At 42.8% G+C, this 11,824-nt stretch overlaps 1 protein-coding gene across 1 annotated transcript; it reads right to left on the reverse strand.

The window, feature by feature from the left end:
- Positions 1–1,465: 1,465 nt before the first annotated feature.
- Positions 1,466–7,783, reverse strand: LOC123054935 (crossover junction endonuclease EME1). Its single transcript, XM_044478815.1, has 11 exons — positions 7,061–7,783; positions 6,098–6,258; positions 5,938–6,003; positions 5,705–5,858; positions 5,478–5,581; positions 4,055–4,221; positions 3,549–3,612; positions 3,362–3,477; positions 2,545–2,634; positions 1,913–2,027; positions 1,466–1,821 (listed from the first exon to the last, which is right to left on the reverse strand). Exons 1-11 carry the CDS (start codon positions 7,653–7,655, stop codon positions 1,666–1,668), a joined length of 1,788 nt encoding a protein of 595 aa, XP_044334750.1. The 5' UTR covers positions 7,656–7,783; the 3' UTR covers positions 1,466–1,665.
- Between the last annotated feature and the right edge of the window lie 4,041 nt (positions 7,784–11,824).

The following is an 11,824-nucleotide window of genomic DNA, read 5'->3' on the forward strand; positions in this document are numbered from 1 at the left end:
GAAAAAAAATCCTAAGGGCATCTCCAACGCGGACTCTCAAAACGTCTGCAAACATCTGGATTAACGTGTCCAGATGACGCAAACCATCCAATGTGGTGCCCACATCGGTCTGCGGACGCGTCTGCGTGTCTGAATTCCCGTAAACCGGGCACAAACCAGGGGAGGTTTGTGGGAGTCCGAACGTCTACCACATACACGCCTCACCGGTTAGTCCCACCCAAAATCCTCTCCTTGCAAAAACCCTCTTCGCGTGAAAAGGTTGCCGCGGATTCATGTCGGTCGAGCCGCTCAAAAGGAAGTGACTCGACAACTTGATGACGGCTAGATGCGACCGGACGAGCGGAGGGCGTCGCTTCAATGCTGACGCGGCGACCAAGAAGCCTCCTCCAGTTGGGATGTTGCACTGAAGCCGACTGCCCGCACATTCGTCGGGAAGCGGGTATTTAAGCGCGGCTCCGGCGCCGTCCACACCACACTCCTCTCCTTTCCTCTTCACTCACCGTCGTCGATCCTACTCTCTTCTCTGCAACGATGCCGAAATCATGGTTCTTCGCAACAACAGGTGGCTCCGGGAAGTAGGAGAAGGACTCGGGCGATGATGGCGTACATGGCACTTCTCCTTGAGCGATTGCTCAAGGACCGCGGTCCGTCGTCGCCTCTCCATTGTGTCAAGGCGGAGTCGCCAGCGCCGCCTCTCCGGCGCGTCAAGCACGAGCCTTCCTTACTTCCGTGCAACCGAGGCGTCCAAATCAGACGTCCCTCCCCCACGCCCTTCCGTCGCTCGAAAGACGACGACGACATGGACAGCGACGAAGGTGCCACCAGCCATGCATACAAGGTCACCGTCCACTACAAACTAGATTAGGTTTTTTAAAGTTTTGTAGTTGAACGAACAAAATATCATCCGGTTTATGTAAATTATATTGAATTTGTATCAGTTTGCACGAATTTCATCTTGTTTGCATGATATTTGTCAGTGTGGTTTAAATTTTGTTTGTAGCATTGGATAGCCGGCTTGATATCGATGTCCCATACTCGTCCATGGACAAATACTATGTCCGTTTTGAGGAGATTCCCCGAGTGTTTTAATCCTGCAAAATTAAACGATCACCATAGAAAAAATTCCTAAGGTTGAATTCCTCTGAACCAATGGAGCTCTCTTATGCTCAATGTGTCAACACACATACAAAGGGAATACTGTGCAGCTGCACCATCAACCCTGTTGTCTCACAGAATACCGTACACGCAACTTGTCATATACTCCATCCGTTCCTAAATACATACAAGTCTTTGTAAAGATTACACTATGGACCATATACAGATGTAATATAGATACATTTTGAAGTGTAGATTCACTCATTTTGCTTCATATGTAGTTCATAGTGGAATCTCTACAAAGATTTATATTTAGGAACAGAGGGAGTAGATGCTTGACCATTTGCGGAAGCAGGAACGATGAAGTTCCTTACAGTACAACTCTAGTCTCAGAGACTAGCATGAACATACGATTGTTCCGTTTTCAGGGGTTTCACGGAACATGACCAGCTAATGGTTCATTACAAAAGCACAGCATGAAAGTTGGAATCTCATCTGGGCAGCGCAACACCTAATACATACACGCTAAGTTAACGAGTCCAAAAGACCAAATGATCCTACTGCATAAACTTAGGATTTCACAGCTTCTTCTGCTTCCATTGCCCCATTTTCTGCCATGAGCATTCTGTACACCCTCCTAGAGTATACTGGTCCCACCTTTTTGCTTTCATCGCCGAGGTTATCTTCACACTTCAGGTCTTTAAGCAAAAGCTCCTTCTCGCGATTCTGTTAAATAAACCGAGTTATAAGCACCTGAGGGCACTACAGTCAAGCTATTGCACTGTACTTTAGAACGTGGTAAGAGGCTGGCACTCACACTTTTATTGGGATCCATGTATACACTCAGAAGTGATCTCATGGTACGGTACTTCTTCCAGATTGCCAGGGCAAGCCTTGGCTTGACTTTGGGGATAGCTAGTAAAGACATAAACCTGTCGCGGATGAGAAGAATTAGCACAGGATACCCTGCAAACATTTACTCTTATCTAAAAAGTTGAAAGTCAAAACTGGTGAGTTAGTTGGATGGATAGTCGGAGGCTAAGACAAGTTTTGTTCATGCTTAATATGGCCACAACTAACCTAAGCAAATTACATCGGCCACAAAACCCTTGTGGACTACCATTTATTGTACAAAAGTTCCACCATATGACTGAAGGTTATTTATTTATTTTATACTCTTGTCCATTACCATTTGTTGTACAGAAGTATAATTCATTTGCCATATTAGTTTAGAACTTCAACCAAAATTCCATTTCACAAAAGGAAAACAAAGGTAAGGACCAAACTGCAGGTGAACTAATGCAGAAAGTGAGAGTAGTGGAAATGTACTCCTTAAAATAGATCAAAAAACAGGAACAGAACAGTTTTAAACTTAATTGAAAAGGAAAAAAATAACACAGAACAGTAAATGGAAATGCCATTTAGTATATACTTCTAAGCACAACTTACCAAGTATCCTTCTTAAGCTGATCTTTATTCACAAAATCATTTGGGACTATCACACCATTAGCTTGCACAGATAACCATGACAATTGCTTCCTGTGGAACAGTTAAAGGGAACATTAATAAAAACATGCAACTGCTACAAACAAACCTGCACCTAGTGGGGATGAAAGTTATATTTGAATTGAACTATCTGACAGTAGCTTACATTGCGTAACACATTTGTAGGCATTAGGAGGTACGTGTTTCATTTTTTTTAGAGGGCGAACAGTCGACACAAACTGGCTGCTACATGGAACATCAAGGTCACAATAGAGGAGCTATAACAGAGGTCAGAGACGGAGGCACTGTGTTTTGCTATCTTTCTCTACAGAAAGTTTACAGTGTTAGAGGTGTGACTTAAGTGTCTATAGGAACCTTGACATATTTATCCCCTTATTTTGTCAAGTGAAGGACCAGCGACTAGCAAAGAAGCATGTGAACTGAAATTAGTGAGGCTGAAGTGAAAAAAAAGGCACCAAACCAGTTCTAATATGAGGTGCATCCATCTATAATAAAAAAGCATGTACATGACAGCTGTACAAATAAAATGACTGCCTTATAAGCAGTTAATAATGTATAACACCAGAATCTAGTAGTACATTGCATATGTATACAGGTATACCCTTACTATATGATTGAATTGATCTGATATAGAAATGTCTGAACAGGAGCAACCACAGAAAGCAATTAAAGAACAGGGAAGTAAAAAAAATAGATAAAATTGCAAGAAAGAGCAAAGACCATCTGAAGTTAAACATCCTTATCTAAAAATGCAACTTGCCTGAATTTGCATTTTGCAAGACTAGTCAAGCGAACAACGTGTTCTGCTAGTTGATCCTCATCTGCGCAATCCTTGGAATGAACTCTATCGTAGTGTGTTACTAATTTGCACAAAACCTACAAAATAAATCCATTACAAATTCTAGTTAGGAAAGTTCAGGAAAAATCTAATACAGTTGAAAACTGACCTGTTCCACAGGTGGACGTTTCCATCTATTAGAACTGTCGGAATTCTTATACTGGCTTTGCTCTCTGAAATGCCAAAATAAAAGATAAGGCATTTTAGCAAGATTAAACTATGGGAAACTGATATATTTTCTGTACCTAAAAGTTACATTAGAGGAAATATTGAATAACATCATGCAGAACAACCATGCAAGTCACTGAGTCAGTTCTTTCCTTCCTAGTCATTTTTATGCATCCATGATGTTAGTTATGGTTTATAGAATAAATATGACAAAAGGACATTACAACCAAGCTATCCGTGGCACGGAAGCAGTGGGGAACCCCCCTAGTGTATAGCTCAGGTGAACACACTCCAATGAGGAAGTAAAATTAGCATGCCGAAGTTACCAATAATGTTGTCAGCTACTTTCTGCTGTGCACTAAGAACTATCAGTAATTGGCAAAGAAAAGGACCACATAGATAAAACAAAAACAGTTGCCATGGTAATTCAGACTTAGATGAACCAACCTATCATATATGTATTTCATCAATTTATGAGTGACATAGCAAATAGTGAATGTTGGATAGAGACTTCGAGCTTTGAGAACATGATCCAAGAACTTTCCACTGCTTATAAGATCACAGAATTCCTCAGCTTGGAGCACAAATAGGATATATGGCTCCAAAGCTGGCTCCTGCATAAAAGACATGTCACTCTTAGGATATGCTCCCTCCGTTCGGAGATAAGTGACATGGTTTTAGTTTAAATTTGAACTAGAACCATGTCACTTATTTTCGAACGAAGGTAGTATATAAACATGATGAGGTCATGGTACTGACATTTCACAAAGATATACCCTCTCCTTCCCAAAATATAAGGTGTGGTTGACTTTTCAAGGTCTTTGATGCACGACTTTGACCATTAATATATACCAAAGTGCATTGATTGAACATGTATAAATGATATCGTCATATTTGTCTTGCAAAATAATTTTAGTTCATACCTTTTAACTCTTTATACTAATTTTGTAGACATGCAATAAGTAAAAAATCATAATCACAGTTGTGTGATAAAGACCGGCAAAAGTCAAAGGCGCCTTATATTTTGGGAAGGAGGGAGTACCACCTTAGGGCATTCATGAGGTGGTTAAAATGATAATGAATTTTCCATTCCATGTTGCCTTGGCTCTATGACTTGTTGCAATTTTGCGCCACAAAACCATGTACAACACAAGGTGCTGCGAGAGGTGCTTGTAAAAATAAACCATTTTTTTGCTTAGGCACCGGTGCTTGTTTTTACAACAGATGTGCATAAGTAAGCATCTGTGCTATACAAAGCACTCATGCAAGTTTTGGAAAACACTCCCACAAGGACACAAATATAAAGTTGAACATGATCAATTTCATATTTTGTGCATTGAAATATTGAAGGAACTGAAGTATGAATTAGGCATGGGCAGAATTGACTTATTTGGGGCTTGCCTTGCTGTGCCCCCAGCATGATTCTATGACTTATTGTACTTGAAACTGTTGTGTTGGATGCTTGGTGGTATGCTTTATAATATAAAGCGGGGGGAAACCCTTTTTCGTTCATGGGCAGAATTGACTGACTACTTAGCTACATGACTAGCACTATCTTAAATCATAATCATGTTTATGTCATTGTCAGAGGTCTGTAAGGATACATCTAATCACCTACCAAGCATACATAAAATTTGTCCCAAAAAAAGCAAACAGTATTTTTCCCAAGAATAAGTTTTACCATTTTAGAAAGGCATGTTGTTGAGCATCAACTAAGTTATAGCACAGAAGAAAACGATTAGGTCACTGAGCCAGCACTAATAAGAAAATCTGAGTTCTGGGCTTCTGGTGCTGGGTCACAAATCCTTACAAACTAAACTTGACCAAAGTAACATCATAATATGAAAGCTACCATATGACTGATAAGCACCTGATCATTTGGAGAAACCATCTTCCACAAAATTGATCCACTCATTGGATTACGCTCAACTTGATAGGTAAGTTTCTTTTCTGAAAACATTGTCAGGAGAGCACCTGGTTGCAAAGGTCCAGTTATCTCAGCAGTAAAGAAAGTTAAAGACAATGCACGATAGCAGATAGCAGATACTAACATGGCATTTCGATATGACTAGCTTGATTTGTGATGGTTTAATATACCTGCAATTGAGCCAGTTTCTATGACCTTTGGGTCGATCTTGGCGACAATAGATTCTAAAGCACGTTTTCCTGAAGCCCAGTCTGCTTTTTCTTTGGCCGACTTCTTTTGCTCTGCTTGTTTAGCTTTATCAGCTTCTTTTTGCATCCTTTTTTCCTGCAAATAAATAGCACTCTCTCAGTATTTTCTATTCACTGTCAAGCACCACAACAAACATGCTCCTCTGTAAAATAACCTCTCGCTGCCGTTTTTTCTCTTCAATCATTTTGCCTTTCTCTTCTTTACTTAGTCTCTTCCGTCCCTATATAATGCACAAAAAAGCCTCTTATTTAAGTTGCATCTCTTGTGAAACGTTACTAAGAAGTTACATGCTCAATTAGGCAGACCTGTTTTACCTTTCTTTCTTTGATTGGTCGTGCATTCTCTTCCATGTCGTGGTCATCCTCTTCTTGCGGCGAAGAATTTCCACAGGGTAAAATCAACTTGGCCAATGGCTCTATGGTCCCAAAGTCATCCAACTCATCATCACTGTCCAGAGATATTGGACAAGAAGCTCCTGTAAGACACAAATAAGAGTTACTTGGTTACTCTACAGAATTTTACGCAAATTATGATGAGTCCAGACAAGAAAGCATGCCTTCATGGGTTCATCTAGTAATTCACTAGTTGGCATAGTGCGTCTCCCATATAAGAAGTGAAAAACATAAAAATAAGTCTCTCTAAGGGCTAGGAGTTGAAATTCTTTTTTTGGGTGTAAATAGGATATAGGTAACTAACAATAAATTAGTATATAAGTGAGCGGCTGGATAAGTGGATATACGGTGCAAGTGTTATCAATGATCCAACCTGATATCCATATGCCAAATATAATAGAGATGAACTTGAGTGATCAAGAACTCTAGGTCATTTATTCTCCATGAACACAATACATGATTAGCAATTTCAAGTTTCCTTGGTCAGTTAAGTCATCGAAGGAATTTGCGGCTATTTGTCCTGCATACAACAGATGTTGAAACAAACATGGACCGACAAATCAGCTCAAACTACGCAGCAGAGCGAACAACAGACAACTTCTCTATCTAGTTTAGAAATTACAAGTCTCGGCGCAAGCATTAACTTTCACAAATAGCCAGCATAGTCGGATATAATTCAATAATTTCAGTTGTATACTACTATTAGATTCATTTAAATGGCTGCCTCTAAGGAGAGCTAAATGACTTGCAACCAAACGGATGACTAGAACTACTGCTTCCATCTATTTTGCCACACAGCAACTTCCATAAATAAACCACCGCCACTCAGTTCGAGATCTAACAGGGGAAAACGACTATATAGAAGCTTAAGTCGAGAAACTTCACCAGACGAATCATGCGCGCGGCCAGTCGAAGAGGAGCCTGGGACGCTGGACGGCGGCCCGGTCGAGGGCGGGGTGGCGTACGCTGGTGGTGTCGCCGCAACAGCAACGTCCGGGATCTCCGGAGCGAACGGCGAGGGAGGCGTGTCGTCGAGGAGCAGGATCGGCGTCGGGGACGGGCGCCGCCTCGGCGGGGGAGGGGTGTCGTCGTCGAGTACGATCGGGGTCGCGGACGCGGGGGCGCGCCGCTTCGGGACGGTCGGGGAGGGGGTGAAGGCGTCGAGGAAGTCGAGAGAGTCGAGGGCCGCCGCGGGCGAGGGAGCGGCGCGCCTCTTCGGGGCGGGCGGGGAGGGGGAGGAGGCCCCGAGCCAGTCCGGGGAGTCGAGGGCCGCCGCGGCCGAGGGAGTGGCGCGCCGCTTCGGGGCCGGCGGGGAGGGGGAGAAGGCCCCGAGGAAGTCCGGGGAGTCGTCGGCTGCCGCGGTCGGGGGAGTGGCGCGGCAGCGCCTGCCCGAGAGGAGCGCGGGAGGGGAGGCGGCCACGCCGACGCCGTCGTCGTCGTCGTCGTCGATGATCTCCAAGACCGGGGCCTGGGGCGCCATCGTCGCTGCCGGGTTCCGCGCTCGCGGTTGGATTTGGGGATTCTGGGGCGGTTTCTGCCGAGACGGCGGGCGGGCTTTTCGATTTTGGGGGTTTCGCGGGTCGGTGGCTTCTCTGAGACGGCGGCGGGCACTTTGGAAGGAAAAAAAAAAAAACAAGGCTCTCACAGAGCAAATCACTTTGCCTTGTTGGTGACCGATGTACGAACCTATCCCCATGTCATGGTTTTTTTTTTTTGCGAAACCCCATGTCATGGTTGAAATTGACTTTTGCCTTGTTTTTTTTATATGTTCAAAAAAAATTGTCAGTGGATCATATATAATTAAAATGCAGTTGATCTCGCTAATGTATTTACCTTAACATGCAACTTTGTCATTTCAATAAGGCTCACCGTAAAATGCAATCATGCATGCAAAAAAGCTTAAGACCCCCTTTAAAAAAAGTGGAGGAACAGAAATTTTCATATAGTAGCACACTTCGAACCTTTGGTTCAAAGGAGTGTACCCCAAAAAATGGAATATACTTTCCTTGGTCCCCGTTACAGAAAAAAAAAACTCATAAATTTACAATCCGTTTGGACCTCTCTTTCAAATTCATATGCGAGAAGAACACATGCTAGTTATCTTTCCACGTGGTTTGGCGTTTATTCAATTCTATTTATTAGGATTCTTGTGTTTTCCCTGTTCCTATGAACCGAGCATCCAAATCCGCAAAATCCATACGTTTTTCAATCCCGTGTTTTACACTTGCATTTCTATCTAATTCGTGTGTGTGCTTTCATTTCCAAAGAAGGCCTAAATGTTTTCATCATGTTACGTTCTTTAGATTCAATAAATAGTTATAATTATACAATAATCATGTGTATTTATAGTTTTGTTCTTTTATACTATTAATTCAAATATTCATGTAAATATAACCAAATCTCGTTGAAATATATGTCAAGCAATTTCCATGGCAACACGCGCGATATCGTCTAGTCAACTTTAGAGCCAGAGTATTACGTAATTCATATCTTGATTCATGCAATGGACATGTATTTGGAAAAGAAGGTTCCTAGCATGAACGCCAATTACAGTGAAAAGGGCCGGGGGAACACATCATAATTAAACTTAAACACTCATAGAAGAGTTTGAAAAATGCAAGATGATCATTTCGATAGATTTCTCCACTTATCATAAGAAGCAAACAACGTGCCACGAACATTTAGTGGCACACCTACATCTACAGTGGTGGTTCATGAGGTGACCGCGGTGCAAATAATATATGAGTGCGAACATATATAATATGTGAAATATAAACAATGTACCATGGAGCGTGCCATCTTGTCGGGTGGGGCCAATGCCCCCCCCCCCCCCCTTTCCCGGGTTCGGCTCCTCTGCAGTTAGGTTATTACGGTACCGATACTGTAGCTAACTTGATCCGCGGTCCATTCTAATCTAAAGGTTGTCCTTTCTCCCCCCTTCGTCTCCGTATTGAGCCTTTTTTTGGAGTGCACGCTGAGGCTGCCGCCGAGCTAAGTCCCTTGTGTTCATGCCGCTCCGGCCAGCCGACATGCTCCTCTTCGTGCACGCCATGCGCGATGCAAACGACCGCTTCATGAGCTAAAAGAGTCCGGTGTTGGAGTATCGCTGGAGTCCTTCGTGCCGGCCACCCCCGGTACGAGCCGGGCGACACGAGGCGGATGCTAGTCCTGTGCGTGCCTCGTCCTCCTTTATCACGGCCAGCGCCGGCAGCAGCCAGCGTGATGGACTCCGCGGGGGCGCGTCTAGGCATGAGACATGGACGGCACGGCGGACACGAGTGTTGATCGTTTTCTTGTTCGGCCTCGTCGCCTTGTGCCATGCGTGGCATCATCCTGGTGCATAGAAATGGCAGCGGCATTGCTGCGCGGCTATGTGCGCCAATTGTGCGGCGCCGTCGGTGCACCTGCAGGCTGACTGATGCGGCGATCGGCGACCTGCCGACGGACGATGGTTACGTACGAGGGCCAGCCGCCAATAGTCGAGTGCGTAACACCGGTGGTAGCCGTTTAAGCATCAACGATTCCCTCCCATGGTGCATGCCAGGAGCTCTCTTGTGGCTATGTCCATGGGTGGCAGTAAGATTACTCCTCGGTGCCGTCTCCTAAAAGTAAAGGCAGCTTCCGGCAATACGATGGCGTCAGTACTGTTGCCACCGTTCAGCACGAACCACATCGTTGGCGACAGTGGTGTGAGCAGACCACACCTTCTACTTCTGCGCGCGCCTACCTTACCTTAGTTCACGAAGACGAAGGGGGGGCGGAAGAAAGGACAACCTTTAGATTATATAATTTTTGCTCCCGTAAAAATCGGTCTCGTTGGTTAATTTATGGTCAAAGTTGAACCTCGGAAAACGCGGACGCACTATATTTTGGAATGGAGGGAGTATATGGTTAGTTCATCTTGCTGATATTGGAGGGCGGGATCTTCAAGAAATATCTCCACTTTATGGTGTGACTCGACTCCCGCATCAGCCGCACTGTCCCGCTTAGTTCTGTAGTGGACACCGCATCCTTCCCCCCTTGTAACCTTAGGTATTTTCGGCAAAGGTGGCCTTCTGGACTTGAACCTTTCATCTAGCTGGCACTGGAGTTGGTCTTCACATGAGCATAGTGAAGGTGACCTTGAACTTTACTCCTTGGTGTGAAAACTTCACCCACTAGGCACAAAATACCCGGCTACAATCATTTGAACCCTGAGCGCTCTAGGAAGCGACCAACAAAACTTCCATGGATTTTGACCAAACATAGGTGGACTAAAAGGGAAAAAAGAGAGAAAATTGCACAAATACACAAACATTTGGCGCTGAGGTAACAAAAAACTACAACTCTAGGGGATTTTAACAAAAAAACAAAAATCTAGGACTAATCAGTAATAAAAAACACAAATTACTCTAACTAATCACTTAATGAAAAATATGAAGTGCGCACCCCGTGTGTTAAGTGACTAGAGGGACAGTTTGGCTTGAGCCAAGCTGAGCCGAGCTCAGCTCTCTAAAAGATTACAATCAAAGTAACTAAAGTTGATTTTTTTTAAATGTTAATAAATAAATAAACTGAAAATTTTGTAGTAATTTAGTCCATCTTGGTTATCAATCCAGGGAATTTTCACCCAATTTTATTTAGTCGTTTTAAATTTTGGACAATTTTTGTATGTACGTGAATGAGTTGATCTACAAAAACTGTCCAAACTTTAAAATGGCTAAGCAAAATAGGCTAAACAAACCGAGTTTGATTAGTGAAGATGGATTAAATCACTTGAATCGTTTCCAATTTTTTTTAAAAAAAAATCAGATTTGTCCCATTTTCTCATTTTTTAGATTTTTTGATATTTGAATACTATAATTTTTCCAGAGCATTCAGCTCGGCTCAACTCAAGCAAGCCCTCCTTCTAGTCACTTAACACATGGGACCCACACGATATTTCTCGTTAAGTGACTAATCAAATCAATTTGTGTTTTTTGTTATTGATTAGTCATATAGTTTGTCGTTTTTTGTTAAAGTCTCTTAGAGTTGTAGTTTTTTGTTACCTCAGCCCAAAATGTTGTGTTTGTGCAATTTCCTCAGAGAAAAAAATGCAGAATCACGAAGAAGCAATTAGCGACCATGTACACTTGTTACACACTCACCGTTGGACAGATTTTGACTGAAACTCGATTGGAAAATAGTCGACTGTTGTCTATATCTATACCTACTAATAAAGGGAGAAACGTTTCTGCCCGTTCTTCGTGAAGTTGCCCCGGTAGTTGCCACAAATGACATCAAATGACACCGATAAGTGAACAAAAAGAACAAAAAGATTCATTTTTTGCTTAAGTCGTTGGGCATCGACTTTTGGTTCATGTATAGCTATCCCCTTACAAAAGAAATGCACACAGTCGATCAAGTGGGTAGAGCCCCACTCCTCCATCTGGGAGACCTGAGTTCCAATCCCATATACTCCTCGGTTACTCTCTGTTTAACCTTCTTTCCTTGGCAGATTCAAGTAGTTTTCAAAATATTCATATCTTTTGAACACTAACTCCAAATTAAACATGTTGTATATGGAAATCGCCCAGAAAAATATGTAGATTCCAAATATGCTATTATCCTGCATATTAATTATTTCTAAAATTATGCTTAGGATGCAACCTTAATTAATATATTTTTCTT

This window comes from Triticum aestivum, chromosome 2D, assembly GCF_018294505.1.
Source record: "Triticum aestivum cultivar Chinese Spring chromosome 2D, IWGSC CS RefSeq v2.1, whole genome shotgun sequence".
Taxonomy (NCBI): domain Eukaryota; kingdom Viridiplantae; phylum Streptophyta; class Magnoliopsida; order Poales; family Poaceae; genus Triticum; species Triticum aestivum.

Excerpts from the sequence above, each read along its gene's own strand:
- LOC123054935 (XM_044478815.1), bottom strand. The coding sequence starts at position 7,655 with ATGGCGCCCCAGGCCCCGGTCTTGGAGATCATCGACGACGACGACGAC. Across the intron at positions 4,222-5,477 it reads TGGTTTCTCCAAATGATCAG|GAGCCAGCTTTGGAGCCATA; the intron begins GTGCTTATCAGT and ends TCTTTTATGCAG. Across the intron at positions 2,028-2,544 it reads CAGCTTAAGAAGGATACTTG|GTTTATGTCTTTACTAGCTA; the intron begins GTAAGTTGTGCT and ends CATCCGCGACAG.